The 27039-nt window shown below is 46.7% G+C and overlaps 1 protein-coding gene and 1 long non-coding RNA gene across 4 annotated transcripts in view; one reads left to right on the top strand and one right to left on the bottom strand.

Annotated features, from left to right (window-relative positions):
• Positions 1-27039, bottom strand: part of SORCS1 (sortilin related VPS10 domain containing receptor 1) — a 427318-nt gene that overhangs the window by 102719 nt on the left and 297560 nt on the right. For all 3 annotated transcript variants that reach the window (XM_090056794.1, XM_090056795.1, XM_090056793.1), the window contains exons 6-7: positions 15910-15974; positions 955-1073 (exon numbers count right to left, since the gene is read on the bottom strand). In XM_090056794.1, the coding sequence (XP_089912920.1) occupies positions 955-1073; positions 15910-15974 (184 nt within the window). The remainder of the gene's footprint in view (positions 1-954; positions 1074-15909; positions 15975-27039) is intronic.
• On the top strand, positions 2954-8875 carry LOC149860142 (uncharacterized). Its single transcript, XR_016443437.1, has 4 exons — positions 2954-3060; positions 3160-3263; positions 4757-5034; positions 8560-8875. It is a non-coding gene; the product is annotated as an uncharacterized LOC149860142 (long non-coding RNA).

Below are 27039 nucleotides of genomic sequence, written 5' to 3'. Positions count from 1 at the left end.
TGCCACGTATCATGCATTCAGCTGTTCTCCATGATGCAAGGAGCAGCGTAGGGGTTTTTTTTTGGCCCAGCCTCCCCTACCCCAATTGGGGTAACCTGCCACGTGCCAGAGGGCATGTGGCATAGGTGTTCCCCAGGGACAACTAGAGGCGGCACAAGGTGCATTGCCACTAGCTGTCCCTGGGGAACCAAACATCCACTCTTGCCTGGACGTGACCTATGATTGCATTAGTCAGCCTGAGTTAATTAGCACAGTTAACCTGAGCAGGACACGGGCAGATCCTAAAAAGACAACGCCTCCACTTAAGCAAGCCAGAAATATTAAATCTTGGAAATGTAGATTGTTCCTAGCTCCTCTGCACTTCTTCCTCTGCACTTTCCCCCCCAACTCTGTTACTGAACGGACAGCAGCAACAGGGTAAAGCAAACCACAGCAGTTTGGATGCATTCTCAGGCTCTCACCTGGAACAGAGCTTGGGCAAATGCAGCTCATTTCCATCTTTCTCACAATCTCCCTAGTGGAGGCATGACAATAATGGCTGATTAATCCCCCAGCCCTTCCTTCCATCTCCCTCTCTCCTCCTCTCTCAATAAAAGCCTTGATTGGTCTCCTGCACTTGTGATAGTGAGTGAGGGACATGCCAGCTTGCAGCCTGATGTCATAGGAGCACCTCCTGGAAAGCGTGATGAGGCTGCCTGATTGCCAGTGCGGATGACTCCAGTGCATATCCTAGATGCTTCAGGCAGGACCTCCATGACCCCATGTTGATAGGATACTTGAGGCAGAGTTAGAAGGAACCAATCAGCATCCTGATGGGCTGATGCTCTTCCCAGCACTACTTACAGGGACTCAAGATTGTCAGGCTGATTGCATGTGTGTTGTAACTTCTATACTCATAAAATGAGAGGGGGAGAGAATCGTTTTGGCTCAATAAGAGACGTGGATGATCCGCACCTGAACAAACACATAGTCATCCTGGACAATCAGGGAGTTGGGGTCAATGTAGCCTGGGAACAGCTTGCTCCGGGTGGCTTCTGTGCAATTCTGCACCCGACAGGTGATGTATTGAGCATCTGCAAGCACAAGGATAGAAGTCAGTACAAGGAAGGTGATCGGCACAAACTCTCTTTATCCCCACTGCATCCGATGCCATATTCCCACCTTCCTTCTCCTCAACCTGCTCTGACCTTTAATTTGATTTTTGTTTCAAATGATATTAAAACATGCCTGACCAAAGCTCTGGAGGCCAGAGATCATCCTTTTGTATTGTGAACGTGCCCAAAAGCCCAGATCCCGGAATGAGACCCCAGTGCGCTAGGCTCTGTACAAACCACAGCACAGTCCTCGCCTCCCCAAAAACTTATAATTAATAATGCAAATGAATATAAATTAAGGAATGAAATATGTGGTTTAGGGGAAGATGCCGTCATATTTTCAGCCATGGGTGAGAAGCACACAGCGTGGCTGTGTTTGTATGCAAGGCTAGCCCTATCATACCCTTTACTCTGCCCTTCTTGGTACCCAGAGTGAGGCAGACAGACCCAGAGTATAGTTTCTCGAATTGCAGGCCTCAAAATGCCGTTCTAGTACTCCAGGACCGCTAGGGGAGTGTAGACCCCAGGTCGATCCCAGGCAGCTTTGGCCATTTTAGCCTGTGCAGACAAGAGAGATGGAAAGGCTGGAAGGCCCCAAAACCACTGCCCCGTACTTTGCCCTTTGGCTTCTACATCCCCAGCAATGGCAGGACTGCTCAGCTTTCACAGGCACCTTAAGATAAAAGCAAAAGTATCGTGGCCGTTCTGCTCTATGTCCAACCAGCAGAAGCGGTTCGATTGCATGAGCCGATACTCTGCTTTACGATGGCCCTGGAGGTAGTGTTTCTGCTCAGCAGTGTGTAATACCGCTGCCTCTGCACCGGTAAATACTTAGCCTCACTCTTAACCTTACACACGTGACTATACTCTCTGGGTTCAACCAATCTATTCATTGGCTTGAACTTAAATCTATCCTTGAGCCCATCCAGAAGCAGGGCCTGTCACAGTAACGGAGGGAGTATAAAGGTGGTCCTGTATTAAGACCCTAAAATTTTGGGGGCTTTGCAGCTCCTGAAGTGACTATAACAGCCTTGCTATTGAGTGGCAAAGCACAGGACCCCGTAACTCTTGGTTTGGGGTGATTATGACATGCCCTGACCTGCCTACCACCCCCACACATTATGGCACTGTAGGAGGGTACTTTAACCAGAATGGAGAATCGGGCTCTCTGCTTCATATTTAGCTCAATTAAGCAGCTGTGGCTCGTTCGAGGGCAAAGCTCATTTCCAGCAAGGAAAATTTTAGCATTTTAGCATTAAAGTTGGCATGACAGAACCTCTAACTGGTATTTCATCTTGGCGCTATGTCTAATGGTCTTCCTCTTTGGAGTAGCACGGCCCCTTGCCTGGTATAATTACATCCCTCTGATCAGAGAAACAGAACATTTTTCGTTGAAATTGAAATAGCTGGGATTTCATCGGTGCCCATTTAATCTTTATCTAATTAAAATCCATCATTTAAAATGTCTTTTCCCTTTTTCCCCCCCAAGGAGGTTGACTTCTGCTTAAAAGGCAGACATGCAGAATAGCAAGTCTGTGGGTCTGGGTGAAGTTAAAGGAGGAATGAATTTGGCCCTGCCTTTGCAAGGCACTTTGAACATGTAAAATGCAAGGTATTATCATCGGTAGAGTGTATAATGCTTTGTGGTTCTGAACCTTATTACAGACCGTTAATTAAAATAATCCATTCATCTTGATCAGAGAACGGTTTAGCTCTCAGTAAGATGATTTTCTTTCAGTCAGCCACCAGGGGGCAATCGGAGACATGCATACACATTAATCGTCTCATCCTAATGAATTTGAGAAACCTCAGGGTCATTTCCGCATAGTCCTGGTAAAGTGAAAAAAATTACAAGGGAAGACGCGTGGAAGAGAATCTGCACCACGTCTGGGGCCTTCCTCCCTTACAATCGCTGATCACGGGACATAAATCCGAGGGTTACAGAGAAAGAAGAGACAGAAAAAAGGTAATATATACTGGGGGTGGGGGAAAATTCCTCCCCAAGCCCAAACTGAGCCATTAGCTTCAATATACCCGTGCCACCACAGACTGTGCTTTCTTTCAGGAATAAGAACAATGCCCACGACAAGAGTGTTTTTGGGATCAGACCCTCAATTTCCAGGCCACTCATTCTTTACTCCTCGGCTTTGCTCGCCAACTCTCTTGGAGGTAAAGGGTTACAAGTCTCAGGAGTCCTTCTGCCCCTTGAGTGAACTTGTTCTCCCTATCCAAGGGTATAGAGCAGAAGTGTGAAACTCTTCTGGCTCAGAGCATCACTGGGACGGTCTGTGAGTCTGACTGGACCCAATCCCCTGTGCAGCACCCACATGGACAGGTCAAGCGTGCACTGGACCCCGAGGCTGGCATGGAGTACATGCTGCCAGTGGTGCATGAGCTGGACCTGGTGCTACACATGGTGCAGTGGGTCCAGGATGCAAAGTGAACCAACCCCCTGTGCCATCTACAGCATCAGGGCCAGCCTGTGCACCCTGTGCTGGCTCTGTAGCATGTCCAGCCAGTCCAGCCCAGCATACCGTGTGCATCACATGCTGGTCACAGAGCTTTTCTGGGCACACAGTGTGCAGGGCTGGCACCAGTGTGGGCTGGACCCAGCACTGCAGATGGCTCTGTCTGGGGTGCATGCGACATGTGGGTGCATGCAGCCCACACGTCGTATGCAGCACTGGGTTGGTGGGTGGCACATGGAGTCAGTCCAGCATCCCAGGGGCTGGATCCTATGGCTTCAGGGGCTGCATCTAACCTGTGGGCTATATATTTGACACCCTGGTATACAGACACTATCCAGGCAGTGTAACTCTTGAAGAAGTTGCATAGAGAAGTTATACTAGAGAGAGAAGAGAGACTGGGTTAGACAAATATCCATCTGGGATGGTCTATGTCAGCGGTGCCCACCAGTCCCACATGTGAGGATGGGGCTCCAGGGGTCCTGCATTACCTCTCCCCACACGTTGGGACTGGGCTCCAAGGACCTTGTGCTGCCTCTGCCTTGCCCCGTGCACTAGGGTCAGGTCATGCACCAGATGACATGGTGCCAGGAGCCAGATCTGACTCACAGGCTAGGTGTTGAGCACCCCTGATCTATGGGTATTCAACCTGCCTTAGTGCAGGAGGGTGGCCTCGGTGATCGGTTGCAATCCCTCTGCCTTGCCATGACCGTGCAGTGCGGCACAGCAGCGAGCGTGCATGCTCTCTGATTCCAAACAATGCACACCCAGGGCTGGCTTGGCCGTAGGTACAGCTGTCAGATTTGACAAGGGAAAACTAAATGCTTCCCACTGCCAAATGCTCCTAGCGGTCCATAACGGGCCAAACCTTGGAGTCATTACTTACGCTAAATGCCCGTGATAGTCAGGCTAAATCCTGAGATGCGGTCTCGGGTTTTTTTACTGCAGCAAAACTCTTTTCTTCTTTGGAAACTGAAAATAAAGGAAACACTAAGCTTCATGAAAAAGGCCAATCCTCTTCTCTTTCCTGGGGCTTCACTGTGTGAACATTAACACGCTGATTTCTTTTGGCATTCAATTCCTGGGGACTTTTATATGATTCCATAGGAAGCGCCTTGCAATTTAGCATTAATTAATGTCAATTAATGTATTCAGTTGCTAAGCTCTGGAATTAATTTCATTACTTTTCCCACACAGATGTTTTCCCTGCCATAGGTAATTAGGACATTATGCTTCTCGTTTCTAGCATCCTTACCTCCAACAACAGCTGCTGCTTTTAATATATAATAACAACAAGGCCAGGTTGTGCCTAGAGAGAAGAACATAGCCGTTGCCATCTTTCATCAGGCCAGTGCCCAGAAGAGTGTGAAAGACTCTATCTAGTTCAGGATCCTCTCCTTAGTATTAAAGAAGGTGCAAGAAACCTTGCGAAAGGTCAGGACAGAAGAGATGTCCCACGCGTGAAACCCACGAAGGTAAACGGGTGAGGTCAAGGGGAAGCATGAACTATTGCTGTTGCGCAGAATCTGCGTTTAAGAGCCAAGGAAGAAGTTTGCTGAGCCAGATCAATTCTTTCTGGCTGGCTCAAGGGCTGTATGGATGAAGCTGAAGGGAGGTGCATTTTTCTCAGTGGTGTGCTGGTGGTTCAAGAACAGGGAAGGGGGACGTTACTGGAAGGATGTTATCGGAGCTCCAGCTTACTAATGTAGAAAGAGAGTTAAACTCCATTCAGAAAATGGCCCCCAAAAGCCAGTGGGACACCCTGCTGAAGGGTATTCCTTGGGTTTACACTTCAGATCTGGATACCCGATTCCTAATTAGGAAGGATTTTCATAGATTTCATAGAGGTTAGGGCTGCAAGGGACCTCACGAGATCATCGAGCCCAGCCCTCCGCCCCAGGGGCAGGAAGTCAGCTGGGGTCAGATCAGCAAGGTCAGCATCCGAGCGTTTCTTAAACGTATCCAGAGTAGGTATTTGCACCACTTCTGGGGTTGGGGGGAGTCTATCTTGGACGGTAAAGAAATTTTTCCTTATGTCCAGCCTAAAACGGTCTTTTTTCTGAACTTTTTGACATTTTTTCTTGACCATGATGGCAGCTAAGGGCTGGAACGGAGTGCCAGAAAAGGCTGTCTAAGAGCTTGTCTGGGATGGTTTAGACAGGAATGCTTCTGCCTTGAGCAGGGGGCTGGACTAGACGGCCCTTGCAGCCCTACTTATCTATACCTCCAAGGCCCGTGGAAGTTAGTAGATCAGCATCCATGGATTTCATTGGAGGTTGGATAGCAGGGAGCCTGGGGGAAAGCACTCGGCTGTCCGCAACATATGAATGTAGACTCGTGATGCAGAGGAGGAGGCAGCCAGTCCATTTGGGGCAGGCAGGGGAGGTATATTAATTTCACATAAGGATCAAGCACCGCCGGGGGGGGTGGGACTTCCCCAGGACTCCCCAAGAAGCAGCCTCATTCAATCTCCCTCTCCTGAGAGGACCTCCTGCAGCCAGACCTCGCATGGCTTCACGAGGGGCACTTGCTTGGAGACCCCGGCTCTCCTCCGTCCCTGGCTTCCCATGTGATCCGTAGCATCCTCACCTCTGGGAACTCCTTATGGGGAAGGAGGGAGCATTTTCATCTTTTAAAGCAGAGTGCCGGCTGTCTCCAAGAGCACAACGGCCCTTATTGCAACTTCCCAACTCCCTGTCCTCACTTGGACTTTACTCTCTCCTCCTTGCAACCATTTCTTTTCTCCTCATCTACCCTGGGACCTTCTCCCTCTCCTGCTATCCCACTGCCTCGTTGCCTTGAAGGAGAAAAGGGCATAAAAAATATCCTACTTAGGGAAGTATTTACAAGGATGCATTACAGTAAAGCCTGCCCACGCTGAGCCCCGTAGAGCGCTCTTCGCGAATCCGGTTGCCTCTGCCATGAAATCTCACTAACCTGATTTTATCCCCATGGCTCCACTGTTGAATTGTATATCGACACTAGTATTTCTTCATTCAACAAACGAGAATACTACTAGCAGTTTCACCAGGCAGCATACCATTAGAAACACTAACAATAGGCATTTTGCAGGGCAAAAGCTGATGGTCAGAAAGAAATTTCCTACCGTCTTCTCCATGACGGTACTATGTAGGGCACTAAGGGGGTCTCCGGGAGCACTGGCAGCCGTCTGCAGCCATACAACAGCACAGATGGGTTATTTGGGCTTGTGACAGCAGCAGGTTTCAGGGAGGATGGGACCGAGCACGTCCCACCCATGTCCTGCCCACCTGAGCGCTGATGCACCCCGAAGTGGGGAGTTCATCAGTAAGGCTGCTCCAGGTTCATCCCCAGCTGTTACTCTTGAGCTTTTGGCTTTTAATGGGTCCAAGGGCAGGTGCCAGGGCTGACTCCACAGCAGCCTGATGGGTCAACTTCTGGCTCGATATCACATCAGCAGACTTGAGTGGACGGGGCAGCCTCAGTCCCGTCCCCCATGAGACTGGACTTCTTTTGCCGTATCCTGGCCTCTTCCAGAGCACTGACTCTCCTGCGCTTCCTACCAACGCACCGCATGGAAGAACAGAGGAGCAAAACCCGGTCATTAAAAACTCCAGGCCAGATTTCTAGCTGCTGCAAAGCAGCATAACATAACGATCAACACCCACTAACGACCTAATCCTCCGTGTGATGAGAGAGCAGCAAAATTACATTTAATTTTTTTTTAAAAATCAATATGCAAATCAATGCACCAGAGGAAAAAGCAAAATAGACAGAAATGCTCGTTAAATACCGACAGGCCAGAATTTTCTGCCACCGCATCACTGCTGTTTTGCTTTTTTCCCCCCTTCCCTTTCTTGCTCCGGTAGATGATCAATTGATATCCAGCCAAATAAATGTCTCTGTCACACACCCACCCATATCAAGGGCTGGTCTTCCAAACTTTAGCTATGTAAATGATCGCTGAGCTACTTAGGAGTGAACTTCCAGTGGAAGTGTTTTATTCTAGTAGGCCAATTTACTGCTTTGCCTGCAGGGACTGTGTTAGTATTCAAATGAACTGCAGGCAGTCCTCTCTCTTCTCTGCAACCAAGTGATGAGGTTTTGAGACGAGAGTTTACCCTAACGGCATTAATTTTGCATCTGAGGGTGAAGCTCCCATGCTCTCATTCACTTCCACTTGGGTGTCCCAGGATGCACTGGGGTGCTTCATCAGATGAACCACATTGCCTGGACAGACTTACTCAAGGCCACGCAATGACCAGGTGGGAAAGCAGGGAGCAGAACGTGGTTTGCCTGATTCCTGTAGCTCCCAGGCTGTCATTCAAAGCAGAAGTCCAAACCACATGTATTATAAAGCCCAAAGGACCTACTGCGGCACATCTGGGATGCAACATTGTGGGGGAGGGTTCATTCCAAACCAGCCAACTAAAATACCCCAGTTTAAACATACCCTGAAACTGTAGCACAAAAAAACCCCCAAACTTGAGATTTTTATCTATTTTTGGTCCTTTTATAGGTCCAAGCGCTACTGCATCTCACAACCTGCAATCCAGTCCTTCTTGCAACACCCTCAGAGATAGGTGGTGGCAGCATCCTCGCTGCACAGGGACTAGGACAAAGACAGGCAAAGGAAATTGCCCAAGGTCACAGAGAAAGTCAGGGGCAGAGCAAGAAGATTAACCCCAGGGCACTTCATTTCTCAGTCTATTATTTGGAGCTTTTCTTACAGTGCCAATTCCTCCATTCATATAATCAGGTGAAAGTAAAGCTTCAATTTAAAGAGAGGCACATGTCCGACCCTTGCTCTTGCAAAGAACAACATGGAAAAACTAAACCCTAAAGGCTATGACACCAAGAGAAGAAGGCAAGATGGTATTTTCATAGAATTATAGGGTGGGAAGGGACTTCAAAGTCCAAGCCCATCCACCAATGCAGAGAGCAGTATTTCTAAAGAAATAACAATATTGTTTATAATATTCAAGTAGTTATTTTAACACATTGCATGATTTTTTTTAAAGCCAATCTCAACATGGCGGGGAGAGGAGTTTGGCGTTGGACATACCAAAATGACTTTATTTCTGCTCTTCTTCATCACAAAGGATTCCTGTTACAGGGACCAAAATCGGGGTTACTTTCCTTAAAAAGCGCACATCAAGCTTCTCAAAACAGATTTTGTAACTAAGTTGATCACCTTAATAAAACTGCACATGGGAATGAGAGGGGAGGAGCGACAGAAAAGCAGCATCCCTGCTGGTGATTCCAGAGAGAAATCATGAAAGGGGTTAACACATTATTTTTGGGGAGGGTCACCATGGAAAATGGACCATTTTGCATTTAGTTTAGAGCATGAGACTCCTGACTTTTAAAACTGAACTGGATAATGCCCTGGATAATGCACTGCAAGAAGGAATCTGAAAAAAATAAAAAATAAAAAAAAGGCCTGGCAAGTTCACCCATCCTCGTGTCTCTGGAGACTTTCTCTTTGCTTGCCATCCAGCTATTTCTCTGCCCCAAATCTCCCAGCTCCTCCTGCTGCCGGGGTGTCAGGACAGCAGGAGTAAGCCCTTGCAAATCCTGCCGGCGCTTATTTGAAGGCAGGCAGAGTGAGATTCGTAGAGCACAAAGGGGAAACGCTTGTTTAATCCTTGCTCTTGTAGAACAAGGCGTAAGCCTGCTCTGCTCACGAAGCATAACCCTTTCGACAATCGCTCCAGACAATGGGAAGCTGACTGTTCGCTTGGAGCCTGCTCCAATGCTGGGTAAAGGATGCCGATGGAAATCGGAGTACACGGGCTCAGGCACTGGCAAGTCAGTGCTTGGGGGCACAGTGCTCATATAGCTCAGTGGGTAAGCACTGGGGGCAATGAGGGGCCTTGAAGGGGAGAAAGACAATGCTGCCAGCACCTCTTGTTTAGGAGGAAGAGTCCCTGCACCCGGGCAAATGCTCAGACCACTGGCCTACAGTCATGCTCTCCCTTGTGCTCTGGGCTGTTAGACAGAGCAGTGATTTGATTCTCAACGGGGATACCGTGAGACCCTTCCAGGGGTGTTGAGGTTTGGGCACCCCACCACCGTGGAAAAGTGCCCCACGTACCCGGTACATGGCCAGCCCAGGAAAGGCCGCAGCATTGATTGCATGCTCCTGCCTCCATGAGGGTTAGCTGATCATCCTAGAGCAGACAAGCAGCGCGGCTGCTTTTGCTGCAGCTCTTCCTGGCCTGACCGGGCACCGTGTCTCCTGGAAACGGAGGCGGATGAAGCTGTCCCGTGTGCCTCTGTTTGCAGGAGGTTGGATGGGGAAAGGCTGCAGCAAGAGCGGGTGCTCCTCTCTGTGCACATCCAGACCATGTGTCCATACTTCTGCCAGCATTAGGGTTATTTGATAAATCTAAAGCAAAGTACACGGGGCACTTCTACCTGGCCATGGCAGCAGCACCCTGGTTGAGACCCACCACGGCAAGGTAAGCCAGCATAACAGTTACGGTGGGTGCTCTGACTCTCCAGAGGCTGAGAACCACTGATACAGAGATGCATGCTACTACCAGGGCCGCTGCCTTGTCATCTTAAAAGACAAAGGTTTGCTTTCAGGAGAGGGCTGTATTTGCCAGAGAGGGGTTCTGGGCTCTGGATCCCAAATGAACAGAGATGTCTAAACCCCAAAGAGGGGGGACTGAAGGATTCCCTTCCATGTGGTGCATTTCCTTGCTCCAGTCCCATTTTGGAGCATCTGTATAGAAAGCATAGGTGCCTATTTCAGGTGCCTAGACAACTGCCCTAGATCACCTGACTCTCCCTAACTAGAACTCCATAAGCCGTTAGTTAAAAATCTTAGCTGGTTTGTCTGTTCTAGCTGGTATCTCTGCTCTTGACAAGCTTAAAAGCTCAGTGAAGATCCCCTAATGACTGGACACATGATGCACTTAACACTGATGTAACCTGCCCTTACAATACTGTAAGCAAGGATACAGAATACTGTAAGCAAGCAACTGAACGTACAATGTATGGTCTTTGCACTGGGTTGTAATAAGCTACAGCAGTGTGAGTGCACATATGCAAAACCAGGGGTAAAGCTACACCAGTGTAAGCTGACATCAGTAAAGGTTTCATATGTCTGCTTTTATCCTGGAGTTCTTGGTTGTAGCCATGTTGGTCTAAGGATATAGGCAGACAAGGTTCTTTGGGTAGATGTGTGATATCTTTTATTAGACCAATAAAATAGCTGGAAAAAAATGGTCTTTGCAAGCTTTCAGGCAATCTATCAAAGACAAAAATATCCAATTACCTGTGGGTGCACACTTCTCAGAAGACAACCACTCTCTCCAATCTCTCAGTTCAAATCTTCAAAGGGAATTTACAAAACACCTATCGTAGACGAGCCTACAAACTTCATAAATCTATTGAATACAAAAAATCATGGACTAAATATAGACATTGGATGTATGGTGCACAACCTGCCTGACACATGATAACCCCAGGTAACCTGTCTGCATTTTACCAGCTGCATTCTATCACCAGTTCAACATTTCCTTTCCCCACCGGACCTGTCTCAAACCTGTCAAAAACAAAGAGGTGATCCTCCCCCTCTACGCGGCACTGGTCAGGCCGCAGCTGGAGTACTGCGTCCAGTTCTGGGCAGCGCACTTCAAGAGGGTTGTCGACAGCATGGAGAGGGTCCAGAGGAGGCCACTCGCATGATCAGGGGACAGCAGGGCAGGCCCTATGAGGAGATGCTATGGGACCTGAACCTGTTCAGCCTCCAAAAGAGAAGGCTGAGGGGGATCTAGTGGCCTGTTATAAACTAGTCAGGGGGGATCAGCGGGCATTGGGGGAGTCCCTGTTCCCCCAAGCACCACCAGGAGTGACCAGGAATAACGGTGACAAGCTGGCAGAGGGTAGGTTTAGGTTAGATATCAGGAGGCACGACTTCACAGTCAGGGCGGCTAGGGTCTGGAACCAACTTCCAAGAGAAGTGGTGCAGGCTCCTACCCTGGGGGTTTTTAAGAGGAGGTTAGATGCACATCTTGCTGGGGTCGTTTGAACCCAGTACTCTTTCCTGCCATGGCAGGGGGTCGGACTAGATGATCTGCTCAGGTCCCTTCCGACCCTAGAAACTATGAAACCTATTGTCTCCCATCCCTTTCATCCTCACTGCCACAGATTTGCATTTTCATAGACCTGCATTTTGGCTTCTATTCTACCCAGAAGAGAGCACAAAACACCAGCAGACTTTCTCTATGCCTGGAGAAGGGTGTTTGTGCCCAAAAGCTTGCAAAGAACACTTTTTCCAGCTATTTAGTTGGTCTAATAAAAGATAGCACCTCTACCCAAAGAACCTTGTTCATCTTGGAGTAGCTCATTGGGATGCTCCCAGTGGGAACAGGGTACTCCTGGCTTCTGCATCTTCTTGTGGCAAATCTCTGTAATACAGCCTACAACCCCAGCTACCCCAGGAGAGCTGGTTATCTATTCACTTGTATTAACCAGTGTAAGGTACCTGCTTTACAAAGCCAATGCAACCTACACCAATATTTTGTGTTAGGCTACAAAGGTTGTAGACCCTTCAAGGGAACTGTAGTTGAATTTTGAGGAAATGTGGATTGAGCTTCAAACAATATATCAACACATTTCTGTCTTGCCCTGCAGTTACAGGAAATGACTTATGATGATGTTCAAGATTGAGAAAAATTAACTGTTGGCTTTGACCTGCAAACAGGCTAAAACCTGTGGTTTCTGCCGGCTTATTCTGTTGGTGAGATTCTGATTTCATGCCAAACTCAGCGGAACACAGGAGACACTGCAAGCAAATGGAAATGTAAGATAAGGTCTATATGAACTTCTTCCAACTGGAAACACAGCAACTGCTTCTGTGCTCTTCGGCACAGCTTGGTCTAGAGTGGACTTAAACCCTTGACGAGAACTAATTAAATACACACATCACTTTGTATTTACTTGGATTTTTGACAGTAGATCCAAAATGTTGTACCCATTGGTGCTCCATGTAATTTAATCAACCATATTTAAAATGTAAATTAGATCAGTTAAGACTCTATATAAATCACGCCCCCTCAACCGACTCACAAAAATGTCCCATATTTAGATTATCCATGAATTTGCTCACACTCTTTCCTCGTCTCCATGACAAGCACTGGACAGCACTGAGTTCATAACGTTAAATAACAAAAGCACCTCCCAGAGTCAAAGGACCCTATGATCTGTCTCCTTCCATTTTGAGGGGTCCTCACTTCATGCATTGCACCAGATTATGCACAGTATGAAACGGAAGGCCAGATCCTCAGCTGATGTAAATCAACGCTGGTCTACTGACATCAGTGACATGATACAGATTTATATGAGCTGAGAGACTTTTACTTTTTCCCCTTGTAAACCTTTTCCATTATGTACATAAATGCAATAAATAAAAACACTAAGACAGACCATAATCAGAAAGCAGAGACACAGAGCTATTGGTATTCCAGCAGTGGATAGCCAAGGCGAAGGCTGCTGATGATAAATGCTCTCACAACCCTGCCAAGCAGATTGGCTAACACCTTTTTATAGTGACATCTCTACTCTCTATCACCCGAAGCTGCAGCTACTGTATTGCTGAGTTTCTGCTGGAAAAGATACAGGGACAAGAATGAAACTATCTTGTTAGTTGCACACAGGTCAGCTGTTTTTTGCTTAGATCCTGTTTTCTGCTTGGTATTTTTCCCCCTCCTTTGTTTTGGCAGGGATACCTTTTCCAATTAAATCCCTTTATTGAATTTCCACCCTTGGTTAGCTCCCAAAGATCTGACCCTTGCAAAAAAAACAGAGAAATGATTTATAGATTGCAACTCTTAGGCTAAGCCTAAAAATGCAGCTTATTAAACCCCCATCCCCTAGGCGCGGCAGTAGCACACTTACCTCCTCCAGGGTAGAAAGGTTTGCTTGCTACTCAAAGAGGTATAATTATCATAGCTGGGCTGGCAGGTTGGTCTAGTGTGGTAGATCCCAACACCATTTCTGACTGGCTCATGAGCCCACTTTTGATGCAAGATGTCTTGAATTGAATTTCTCTGGTCTCATAATTACACTTGTAAGTACTGTGGCCCCACTTGGAGGCATGATTCTTAGTTTGGTAATGGATGAGCTAGAGGTTAGAGCAAGAGGAGTCAAGCAGCTTGGGATATATTCTCCAGCTCGATGATGATGGCTTACCATGTTCCTCTGGACAACTCGTATTACCTACCAAAGTTTTCCAGTGCCCATGTTTCCAAGTGCTCTATTTGCACTGAGACAATTCTTATTATTACACCAAACCAATGAACTGGACGAAAACGGAACATGGTACCTGTTTTTGAGCACGGAACAATCTTGATATATCAAGAACTGAATACACCCTCAAAAGTGTCATGACACGAAATTAGCTCCTTGTAGAAACCCCCCCATAGCATTATATAGTAATGAACCAAATTCACTACAGCTTTTAGCAATGCTGATGATGCCACTCCATTCAAAACTGTTTCTGTGAAATTACTAGATAATAATACAGTTTTGACATATTTTGACATTTGCCAGAGAGCCTCCAGGATCTTCTGGATCCAGAATTAGTAAAAGTTAGAAGGGCAAAAAAAAAGGGGGGGGGGGAGAAAGGAGGGAGAAGTAAAGGCCTTGAGAAATGGAAAATGCTATCATTTTAATAATGTAAAATGCTATTAAATGGAACAAACATTTTACAAAGAGAGACAGACAGACAGTAGGCCCGTACGGAATTTCAATTAGCGTTTTGTTTCAAAGCTGTTTCAACGTGTTTCGAGCTCGAAACAGCAACATCAAAATGAAAGAAAAGGCTTTGAAACAGTTTCAAAATGAAATGAGGACACTCAAAGCATTTTGAAAGTTTTGAAACGTTTCAAGTTTCAAAGCAGCCCGGCGGTGGGAGGCAGGGGAGAGCCAGGGCTGCGCTCCGAGCGGCTCCGCCAGCCCCACGGCGCTCAGTGCGGTGGCGGGAGAGCCAGTGGCAGACCCATGCCAAGCACAGCCCTGACTCTGAGCACAGCCTTGGCCAGTGGCTCTCCCCCACCTCCCAGCAGCAGGCTGAGCTCTGTGGGGGTGCAGAGGGCTGTACTCGCCAGAGCTGCGCTCCAAATGCCTCCATCACTGGCTCTCCCGCCGCCTCCGACCACCAGGCTGAGCTGTATGGGGCTGGCGGAGCCACTTGGGCTGCACACCTGGGAGAAGTCCAGCACAATTCCACAGCCTTCCCGGGGTGCCGGCCCCCAGAGCTGCGTGCAGGATGACAGGAGGCTGCCAGCAAGTGAGACGAGTTTTGCTTTTAGCAGTTCGAGGTGCAGTTTCCCTGAACCCCCAGCACCTATCTCCTTGAAACTTGGCAAGCTTCATGCCATCAGAAGGGGCTACCAGCCCTTCATTGTTTTTTTCTGAATTGGGCAATAAATGACAAAGTTATAGGCGTTTTCATGATTCCCCAGTATAGCCTATGGGTAAAACGTTGAAGCGCATCAAAACAGTGAAAGTTTCAACAAAATTAAATGGGACAATGCTTCAAAATGAAGTGAAAAGGCAAAATGAAACACTGTCCCTTTGAAATGGCAAAATAGAAGTCGAAACAGAAGGTGCTGTTTCTCGCAGCCCCAATAGATACACAGACAGATAGATAGATAGATATCTATAGATCTAGATATATGTAGATCTAGATATATAGCTATAGATACACACACATCTATATATTTATTTCAGTAGTGCCCTTTTAAAATCCATTTCCTAAAAAAAATAATCTCTTGCTCCTAATTCAAAGCAAATTAAATAAATTTTGTCTTGAAATGTCCCTTTCCTAATGTTTTCTGGGCTAAATTCTGCTTTCAAGGACACAACATAAATCTGGAATAACACAACTGAATTTGTCAGTGCAACTGATGGCATAATTTGACCCGCTGGGGATTGTTTGCTGTCTTTTCTCTGTTTGTTTGAATGTTTTTAAGTCCATTTAATATGCCATTTGAAAGAGAAACCCTTAAATGTTGCAAATCTGCTTGTTACACTGCAGTAAAGTAGTTATTTCTGGCGAAAGCATCATGGAATTGAAATGAGCACACTCAGGGCAATCAAAGTCCTGAGGCAATCCAAAGCTGCAGGAAAGAAGCCGCAGGAAGGTTGTGCAGAGGCTGGGAAAGGACAAACAGAGACAATCCTGGGAGTACAGGATCAGCAGATGGAAGAGGGGACCTGGGAGATCTTAGGTCCAGCAAGTGGAGCTGGAAGCAGTGAAAAGTAGCTCCATGGTAGCATGTGGCAGTCAAAATGTCAAGCCAGTCCACAGCAAAATACAAGAAATGCCAATGCTCTTTGGAAGCTAATGTACTTACGGCCATCTGCTGTCTTGGCTTCTAGGTGTATGAGGTCTGGCTCTTTACTGGAACCCATCATAGACCTGCAAAGAAAAGTTTGAAGTGAAAGTGTTTAAATGAATGAACTCTAGGATGCTGCTGCCCTAAACACTTACTCCAGAGTAGGAGAACTTGCTGAGGTAGAGCTGCATCCATAGTCCCAACTAAAAGCTGAAGGTCCTGAGAATTCCCAAGGAGCAAAACTGGCTTTTTAAGGAAAGCTGATGTACTTCAGATAGTTGAAGACTGCTATTGAGGGGACTGAATAGCAATCTTCAACTACCTGCAGCGGGGTTCAAAAGAGGATGGAGCTGGGCTGTTCTCAGAGGTGGCAGCTGAGAGAACAAGGAGCAAAAGTCTCAAGTTGCAGCAAGGGAAGTTTACGTTGGATATTAGAAATAATTTTCTCACGCAGAGGGTAGTAAAGTACTGGTACAGGTTATCCAGACAGGTGGAGGAGTCTCCATCCTTGGAGGTTTTTAAGACCCAGTTAGACGAAGCCGTGGCTGGGATGATGTAGTTGGGGCTGGTCCTGTTGTGAGCAGGGGGTTGGACTAGATGTGACCTCCTGAGTCCCTTCCAACCCTCACTTTCTATGCTTCTGTGAGCACGTCTACACGCCGTGCTACACTGCCGAAGTCATGCTCTACAGTGACATAGTGATTACTTGTGTCTACACGTTGGCAGCTACTCTGCCATAGCGGTGTGCTCCCACACCTTAGCATGCCTTTACAGCAAAGTAGTGGCTGTTCTGCTTGGAAGGTGATATTTCAGCGTAGGACATGTTCAGGCACCCTTGGGTTGATAGGGTACGATTCATTACATGATGTGTTCTTGCACACTTTTCTTTGATTGGCTGGATGTGCTCTGATGATTTAGTGCTCAATCACATTTCCCTATGACTGGCTATAAAATTGTAGTCATTCCTCCATCTCAGACCTTTTATGCCCATTAATTTAATTGACATCCTTCATGATCGATACTCTGTCATTAATTAAAAAAATATAAAAAGAACCCCCCCCTTCCCTTTTCAGATGTTTTATTGCCTCTAATCTAATAAAAATGATGTTGAGTTAATAAAAGAAATGTCAGTCTGGGTGGGAAGGTGATTGTTTGCTCACTCAAGTAGAAATAGCAGCGTATAGTATTCAACGCTGTACATAACAGACGAACAGGATAAAGTTAATTCATTGGTGAAAAAGTGCCACTGGACTTTTAGCACTGGTTCAGACAGCTCCCTGGAACAGTGGACCTCTAGATTCATGTCTGGATTATAGCACTGCTTAGTGTGTGGGAGTCTGCATTAGGTCTGAGGGCACAGACCTGCGGTGAGTTTTGAACCCATGCTCTTTGATGCAGAAATGAGACAAAGACAACATTGGCCATCCTCATATCTCTAGGTTAAGATTTAGCCTTTCAGAGGGTGTGGATCATTTTCCTGACAGTAGCCTGAGTTATGTATTAATGTGCGATTGAAAGGAGAAGAACATTCATTTCCAGTGATCGACAAGCCTTATGCTGCCCCATCCAATCCCTCATAATTTCCAAAGAAATCAAAATTGAGGTTCGGGAAGCAATGAAGGGCCTAATTCAACTCCCGCTGGCTGCAATCAGAGTCAGCTCCAGCCCTCAATCATCAGCAGTTTTACCTAATAACCTTTATAGAAATGTTAACAGCAACAAGACTGTTTGTTCTGATTAATACTGCGTTATGCATGACGAATCCTGTAGCAAATTCTTTCACTCGAGAAGTTTTTTCTTTGTTGGACAGTCAAGTGTTTCTGGAGGGACTCAAATCATGGCTGTTCTTTCAGAGCTAGTGGTACTCTCAGCCTGCTCAACATTTTCGATGAGCTTTAAGGAGAGGCAGACATTTTCTTGAAAGAAAAATGACCGTGAGGCATCCAACGCACCCATTTTAATTTCTTCTTCTTGCTTACTGGAACCAAGGAGAAAAACAGTTGCCTTTTAAACTATACTGTCTTCCAGCCACAAAATGATCTAGGGTTTAGTTTCCCACATGGAAAATGCTTTATGTCAGCATCCGGTCTCTGACTACCTTTCAACCTCACGATCAAATCCCGCCCTTTTGGATATCAGCGGAGGTTTCGAAATTCAGTTAAATGGGAATAGGATTTGGCTCTTCAGGAAAAAGACCTCTAAGGGACAGAGCACCTTATTCGTGGCCTGACACAGACCCATGAGAGCACATTCAGGCCTAGACAAAGAGCTCGGTTAAGATTCTGTTCTACAGACTTGAATGCTCAGCCTTCGCACAGACATACAACGAGGATGCTCATTCAACTAAAGGTAAATTGCCCTAGTTAAAGTCAGACATGCTACGATCAGGTGCTTTGTGAGCTTCCTCTACCTGGTTTCCTCTGTCCTTGCCTGTAGCACCACTCCTATTCCAATTCTTAGCAAAGACAACTAATCTAGACTGAGTTATGTAGTGCGGAAACACGGGAAAAGACCGTCAGAAGTGCCTTTGCCAACTAACCCAGGATTTGCATGAAAATGTTCAAGGTCTAAAGGCCTGTTTACAAATGTTCTGCTGCATCAAACCCCTAAATTTAGAAAGCCAACTTTTCTGAAAATATTGGCGCTGTTTAACCTGACCCTGGTTAGAGTCACGCTAGTGTCTATGAGACTGCAATGAGTGCAACTTGAAGCAGCACTTGGCCCACTCTCCCAGTGATGGAGAGAGCAAAGATACCCACAATAAAGCTTACTGTGAACCTTTACCCAATCTGATCTGAACACCTTATGAGCATTACTGTATTATCCTCACATAGCCCACTCAGGCAGGATGGTGCTGTTACCCCCATTTTATAGCTAGGCAGATGAGGCACAGAGAAACTCAATGAGTTGCTCCAGAGGACGCAGGAAATTGGCGGTTGGACCCAGACTTAAATCCAAGCTGCTAGAGACTGGTGTCCTATCCACTGGATCATTCTTCCTCTCTCAACCCAGAATTATTTTAGCTCTGAGATACAACATGTCAGATTTAGAACTGAAAGCAAAATTTTACAGCTAGGCATAACAAGAAATAAATGCCAAAAGACAGGCAAGTTGATAGACAAAATATGCTCCACTCAATAGTTGCTTTATACAATTTAAGTTTAGAAATAAGCAGACCAAATCTAGCCAGTGTAGAGCTATTTAAATCCAAGAGTTCAGAGATGCGTCTGGTTTTTCTCTCTTGTGCCACCTTCTCCCACCCCATGAGAGAGGATGATATTACTTAACAGATGCTGTAAAATTACTTAATCCCAATACAAATAAGTCAGGATTTACTGAAAGGATAAAAACCACAGCAAAACAGAACATTTGTTATTTTCGATTAAGACATCCAATTTAGTGCTGATTTATGGATAGATGGATTGTAGGTAAGATAGAAATGGAAATTTTCTGTGGCTGTGTATGATAATGCACAATGGACGCATCTACACATGCACGTTTACTCTGCAGTAACAGAAATACTGTGCAGTACCGGTACACGCCTACAAGTCTACACCTGTACTGCACAACAAATTCGGCACACTGCAGTGATGTGTGTGTAAATTGGATACCTGCATCAAATGTGATAGTGTGTAATTTGTGAGTGTAAATTTGATACCTGCAGGTATCAAATTTACTCCTGATTAGTTACTGCACAGTAATGTACATGTAGATGCCTTACTGTGCAGTCACACTGGATGTCTGGACTGACTTGGGACTAACTTTAGTCACAAGTAAGCCCACACACAGTGTTAATGTGCTTTAATGCCAGCCTATCCCCACTTACTGAGCAGTAAATTAAAGCCTGCATCAATGCACATGAATACACGCCCAATAATGGATTTTCCTAAGCCTCATCTCTGGTGAAGTTTAAGTGTCCTGTGTTTTCTTAGAAGGATGGACATGCAACCTTTCTTCAATGCAGAACAAAGGTTAAGAGAGGTGAATAGCTTGCTCTGGTTGTACTGCATCAGATTAAGTACACTTTGTGGAGAACAGACAACAATATCTTGTTAGCCATTTTGTCTCTTCCAGCCCTATTTGTCTTTGATAATATGCTTATCCACAAATGCATGCAGCTATTGCTGGCATCATTATCCTGCACCTCCAGTCTTACTTCATTTCCTATAATGGAGGTCTGATACCTCCATTGTTCCTTTGTCTTAAGGTCTATATGATAGAAACAAACCTGCCAATTGCCATTTATTCATTTAATTATAGGCCCTATTCGACTTATTGAAAACACATGCAAGAGTCCCTTGGACTCCATTCCCCCAGAGACAGGCTCAAAGCAGCTTTGGAATGGTATGCCTTTCATTTTTTTTCCCCAAAGATATATATATATATAATAGATAGAAAATATTATATACACACACACACACACACACACATATCTGTTTTTATACACACACATACACACGCATTCTTTCTGGTGTCATTGTCTGAATGTAAAAACCTCCCAAAAGAAGAAAAATAAGTACAAACTATTCAGAAAACCTGGAGAAGTGAGAGTGCCAACAGGACCCACTCCAATGTTCCCTGCCGCCGTTACAGAAAATGTTTACATCATGAAATGTGCAAGCCCAACAAGGTCATTGATTTGACTGCAAACTACCTAGGATGTGGGAGAAGTAGAGTGGGGGAAAATACTCCAGAACATCCCTGTCACAGAGAGACAGCATAAAATAGAGAAGCACGGTACTAGGCATTGAACAAAGGTGTGGTTGTGTGTTTCTGCAGTCACTGTTTGACCTCCTCCTCTACTCTGATTGTCACATTTCTAAAGGAAAAAAAGTCTCCTTTTGAATGTCATCTTTTTGGGGCCTGGGAAATCCAATAAATACCAAACTATCCAGGGTGTTTTACTTCGTGTATTTTTTGCCCACAAGTATGGGGTTGGGGACCAATGAAAGTTGAGTGAGTCAGCTCACTCAGCCCTACAAAGAAAAATAATAAGGTAAAGAAAACATCCACATTTGGTATTTCTTAACTTCCAACACTTATTCTTAAACAGAAGCAAGTATGAGCTTGGACTACTAGTAGGAAAAGAGTTCAGGTCATGGGAAGACAGATGGGCCAAGAGTTTCAAATATATGGTGTTTTCATGTGTAGCTGCTGGAATAAAAACACAGGACTGACTTTCAGAGCCCAGCAGAGGTGTGGAGTAGTCCATACTTTTTGGAACTGAGGCCCCTGTAATGGGCCTTGATCTAAACATCCAAAAGTTGTGGTACATCAACATAAGAGGCCACTTTTGACCATGCTGCCTTAAATGGCTAAGATGAGGGACCTGAGTTTGAAAATTCCAGCATTTGTACTTTCAGCTGAGCACACCTAGAAATCTTTCATCTTTTTCATCCGTATATGCCAGCCAGAACTTTGATTTTTTCACTTCTAAATACCAATACTCTTCCAGGATGCTAGGATCCTTGCTCAAGCCAATGTTAACAACATTGAGCCAATGATCGTCAAGCAACAACTTCACTGGACTGACATTGTGTGCAGATGCCAGATTCTTGACTCACAAAAAAGCGTTTTCCTCCCAGGTCAGTAATAGCCTGAGATCTTGTGGTGGCAGAGGGAACACTCCAAAGACACAATGGGTGCATCCACACACGCAAGCACATGCACTTGCAGCAGCTCAAATAGAAGCATTGCAAATTTGAGCTGGGGCTTTTTGCCTCAGCACACGTTCCCAGATATGCACTTTGGTTGGGACAAATTGTGCCACTTGGGGCAAAATAACTCTGCCTGGCTCCTCCTGGATCTGCAGCCATGGGGAGCTAGAGCCTGAGGCCAGCACCAGTTGTCCACCCTGGTCGCCAATACCAGCTTGCAGGGATGCATAGCTTTCCTTACTACAGAGAACTACACCCCTGCCCCTTTTGTCAACACGATCCCTCCTGTACAGGGTATAGCCGTCTATACCCATGGTCCAGTCATAGGAGGAGTCCCACCAGGTCTCTGTTATCCCTATGACATCATAATTATTTGCAGTGACCAGGAGGATGAGCTCCTCCTGCTTATTCCCCAACCTCCTGGCATTTGTATACAGGCAGACAAGTGTCCCACTGGGGGCTCTTGCCTTGCCCACAGATTGTATCAGGGCTGGGGCAGGGGTGGGCTCCCTTAAGTGCCTTGGCCTGATGGCTTTGCAGGGGTTGCTCAGTGGGCCAGCAGTGGTGGTAGTCCCCCCCCGACCTCAGCGGGCTTAGTTTAAAGCCCAGTGGAGCAGGTCAGGTAGTCTGGCTGAGAAGAGCCTCCTCCCCAGGGGAGAGAGGTGGAGGCCATCTCTTCCCAGAAACTTGCTGCCTCTTTCGCCGAAGAGCGGGCTGTGGTCATGGAAGCCAAAGCCTTCCCGATGATACCAGTGCTTCCATCTTTGGTTAACTACATGGATCCTCCTCTCCCTCCTCAGCCCATACCCTGAGAGTGGGAGGATTGACGAGAACACCACCTGTGCCCCGAGACCCTTTAGCCCTGCTCCCAAATCCCTGTAGCGCCTCATGACTTGGCTGGGAGCACTCTGAGCCATGGCATTGGTGCCCACATGAATAAGGAGCATAGGATAGCGGTCTGTGGGCTGGAGGAGCTTCAGGATCCTCTCTGCAATGTTCCAGATGTGGGCCTCCAGGAAACAGCAGACTTTCTGGGCTAAGGGGTCAGAGAGGCAGATTATCCCCTCAGTCCCTCTCAAGATGAAGTCTCCCAAGACAAAAACTTCACGTTTTGTCTTGGGGAGAGTGGGGGCGGTAGCTGCAGTTGAGCCTCTATTGCCTGTGGGACCTGGCAACTCAGCAGGCTCTGCTGGAGCAGCAAGAGGTTCGGACCTCTTGCCTTAGGGCCCTTCACCACCTTGGTCCATGCCTCTGACTGGACAGAGTGGGAGGTCCCAGAGTTCTCTCTTGTCCTGGAGGTCTACCCTCCATCTCCCGGGGAGAAGGGCCTGGCAGTAGTCTATCTCCTGCTCACAGTCCCTGATGGCACGCAGTCTCTGAACTGTGGCCTGGAGCTCCTCCAGCTGGTGCGCCAGAGACCCCAAAAGGGAGCAAACCCCACAAGGGGAGGTGGCCATGCTCCCGGGCCCCCAAGCCTGAAAAAGGGACAGGCAGCCTTGCAGCTGAGAGCCAGAGGCTCCATCTGCACGGAGCCCAGAACCATGAGCTCCGTCTGGGTGGCTGTCTCTGAGATGCCAGGTGGGGGGCCGCAGAGCCCGAGGGGACCCTCAAGGTGCGGTGTGTACCCATCCGTGTCATGCCTCTGGTGGGCTGGCTATGGCTGGTACTGTCTACTCTGGCAGGGTCTCGGGCCCTCCCATGCACCCTCCTGCATGAACTCCATGCTAACTCACGCGCCAGCAGACTAGCCGTGCCTGTTTGAGCAGCCTGTTTCCACTGCTCCAGTCGTGTGGCTCCTTGCGGGGCTGGGTGAAGTAGGGGCCTTGGAGGGGTGAGACCCAGCCTGGCTCCACTCAGCCACCTCCTCCCACTCACTAAGGGCTTTAACCCCCTCCCACGACAGGACCCACTTGCCTCTGGCTGTGCTGGGGGTTGGCAGGGGGCTGTGTGGCTGCTGGGGAGTCTCTGGGGGGCTTTGGGGGAGCAGGGGTGCAGCGGGCTTTCACCCGCACGTCTCTTGCCACTCTGGAGCCTAACTGGGGCTTTTTTGCTGTTGGCAGGCCCTTTTAAACTGCGCAGATGTGCAGTGGGCCTGCTGTTGAGGAAGCTGCTTTCGGGCAAGGGGGGGCCCTGCCCTACTGGCGGAGTCTTGTCTTCTCCAAACTAAATAATACTATTTTTTCAGTCTTTCCTCATAAGTCATGTTTCCCAGGCCTCTAATCATTTTTGTCACTCTCTGCTGGATACTTTCCAATCTGTCCACAATTTTCTTGAAGGCTCAAGACTGGACACAATACTCCGAGTGAAGCCTCACCAGTGCTGAACAGAGCTGAAGATAAGGAACTGCTGGATACTATTTCCTTTTATTAACCCAACTGTGTCATGAACTGAAAAAATGAGAGGGAAAAAAAAGATCACACTGTATTTCAGTCTTAAGTGGCTGCCTAAATTTTGTGATGAAACAAAACTACCCATACTTTTACCAAAGCTTAGAAGTTTAAAATTATTATTTTATCCTACAATAGTCTCTAGTGGCCCTAGCTACAATCAAAAGCCCACTGAATTAGGGGTATGGAAAAAGAGCTGCTGCCCTAGTAAACTTATACATAAGCAAGTGGGAAAAATGGGGGGGAAGCAGTATAATTATCCCCAGGGATCTTAAAAATCTGTTTGCTGTGGAAAACATGGAAAAATGTAGAATTTGCATTTTTACAGAGAATCTTTAAAATTGCCAGGGGGGAAAAAAAAAACATAATGAAAATAAAATGCTGGCTCCCCTGTAGGAGCCAGTAGTTCTCATGGCTGCTGCAGCAGACTGCTGTGGGGAGAAGCTGCCAACACACAGGGAAGCAGCCAAGATGACAGCCGCCCCCTTCTCCCCCGCTGCTGATAAGCCGAGAGGGCTGCCCATCATCTGGCCCCACCTCTCTCCACCAAACAGTGATGAGAAGTGGGGACACATGAATGGCAGCCCCCTTGGCTGATCAGCTGTGAGGGGCAGGGATGCCACTGGGATCCCTTGGGCAATCAGCATTGTTGGGGGGAGGGAGGGGGACTCACTACAGAAAAGCACACATTTTTATGGGGGGAGGTTATTGGAGAATTTCAGGTTTTTTATCAGGAAAAAATAGGATCCCTGATTATTGCCACTGTACAGAAGAGGACCCTTCTAAAGCCAGTGGCAGAAGTTGTATCATTCACTCAAGTGGAGTAAGGATTTCATCCAGAGGGATGACTTAGCCTAGATAAGGCTACAACAAAGTCAACAACTTTGTTAACAAAGTCAACAACTGAACCTAGAGTCCAACCAAGAAACTATGCTTCTTCCCTTTAATGAAGAAGGTCTTGCTCATGCTGCAAAGGCTCAGTTACAGCCCTTGACATTTATGCCTTTTTCAAAGGCTGAAATCTCAGGTACACTCAAGTCAATCAGGATTTTGTCATTTCCAACTATTTGGGTCAACATAGGTGAAGTCTTGGTTGGATAGGCCCTGGGTAGGCATGGAGTGATTGCTAGCAGGACATATGAAGAGGAAATGCAGCTGGACAGTCTGGGAGACCTACTTCCAAATTTAATCTTTAAAACCCTACGTATCCACCCATGCCCCCTTAATGACAGACTCAAGTGACCGTTAACCTTTTATTTCTTGGGTCACTCTGTACTTAGCAGCATTTATTTCAAGATGGCTCAGCACAACACTGCTTTGGTTCCTCCTGATCATCCTATTTCCATTTCTTGAGCAGTCCCATGTCCTCTGAATGTCTTCACTGAATTACATAGGAAGGGTAATTATCTATAACAGGCAGGTGGAAAAAGAGATCTTGTTTTCTGAGATCCTTATGCTGAAATTGTCCTATAAGCATAAATATTCTAACAAGCTTTATCCTGTCACAATAGAGTCATAAAGTTACTCTGTTCAGCACATGATAATGGCTTTGTAATTCAATTATTGGTAGTATTTGTCTTTGGGGATTTATCTTCCTTTAGCCTCAGCACTCATGTGGATCCCTTATCATAAATCTCACCAATGCAAAGCCAGCTCCCCTACTCTCTCTAGGGCACATCTTGCCACTTCTTGTTAAAAACCTGACAGCTTCTTCTGAACTGCTGAATGGCAGGTGCTTGTTTTTGCGTGTCTGTTTTAAGACCAGAAAAACAACAGATGGAAGCAGATGCCAAAGCTAAATACTTATATGGGGTTGGGGAGGGTTGAATGCTGATGGTCTTATGGTCTCAGTTTTGCAGGTGGGAACCCAGAGTAATGCCACAGATTATTCAAGAGTAAAAAGCTGGTTGACTTAGTCAAGTGTACACAGAAATGATGTGGTAGCACCAGATATAAAAACCTGAGTGTCCTGATCTCTAACCCATTTGCCAGGATTGTAAAGCACTATAATGAATGGCTTTGTTGTCCATGCCCTGTCAGAGCAGCAGAAAATGGTCAATGGCCTATTCACGGGACCAACATCCTTCTACGGTTGCCATCCCCATTCAACTTCAGCGCCCCTTCCTGTTTAAAAGTCTCCCCTGTTTCTTTCCACAGCCCTAAATTGAAGCAAATATCCAAACAGTCTGTGGGCTGCTATATCATAGATCCATCTGCCAACAGTCTCCAAGGGGACCACGGGATTGGTGGGTATGGTACTCTATCTGCACCATGTCCCTGACGTGGCCATCCATCCCACCACTGGGCTGTAGAGAGGGTGACCAAGAAACGAGCTTGGAGATTTTCAGGCTGCCTTCATTCCCTTTGCACCACAGATTCTGGGGATGCAGAATCTGTTCCATGACCCCGAGAGGTAGGAAGGAAACCCGTCTCTTTGATGGTAAACAGACATGTCATTTGACCCGGACCTGGTTGTCCTGGGTTATGACCTGAATCAAAACAAGAGCAGCCACAAGCCATTTACACATTTCACCCTTCCCAGCTGCATTTCTGCTCCTTTGCCAATAGGTAACCAGTGCATAGGCTTGTCCCTGGAATAAAGCAAAAGCACCATATAGAAGTACAAAAAGGATACCCCAGGGAAAAAGTGTGACTGTATTTTATTTCGCATGCTTCCGAGGGACTTGAAGCCAGACAGGGGAAGAATCTGCCCACAAACATTTGCCCCTAACAATCCTTTCTTCCCTGCTGCAGCTCAAGGCAGTTCTTTCTCACTCTTGTGGTCACCGAGTAATGGGAATAATTGATCTCTCACAGCTTTCACCTGTACAGCTAGGTTGTGTTCGCTCACTTGCTACATTCCCTTTCATGTATGGCAAGTGCAACTCGGGGGGCTTGAACATCTCCTACAGAGGTCTGTCTAAGAGAAGAAGGAAAGACCTTTGGATTACAAGGTTCTGAATGGGCTGCAACAGTGCAATGATTTGACGAGCGCTACCAGGCCAAGCCAATCTGTTCCACTGCTTCTGAGAGAACAATATACAACATAGATATTGCTTCCCACAGCCAGACATGCACACCTCTAGCCCTTTGCAGGGATGTCT

Source organism: Crocodylus siamensis, chromosome 7 (assembly GCF_052110815.1).
Source record: "Crocodylus siamensis isolate JL-2025a chromosome 7, ASM5211081v1, whole genome shotgun sequence".
NCBI lineage: Eukaryota > Metazoa > Chordata > Crocodylia > Crocodylidae > Crocodylus > Crocodylus siamensis.
Note: the sequence above shows the minus strand (reverse complement) of the source record. Positions and strands in the feature narration are given on the sequence as shown.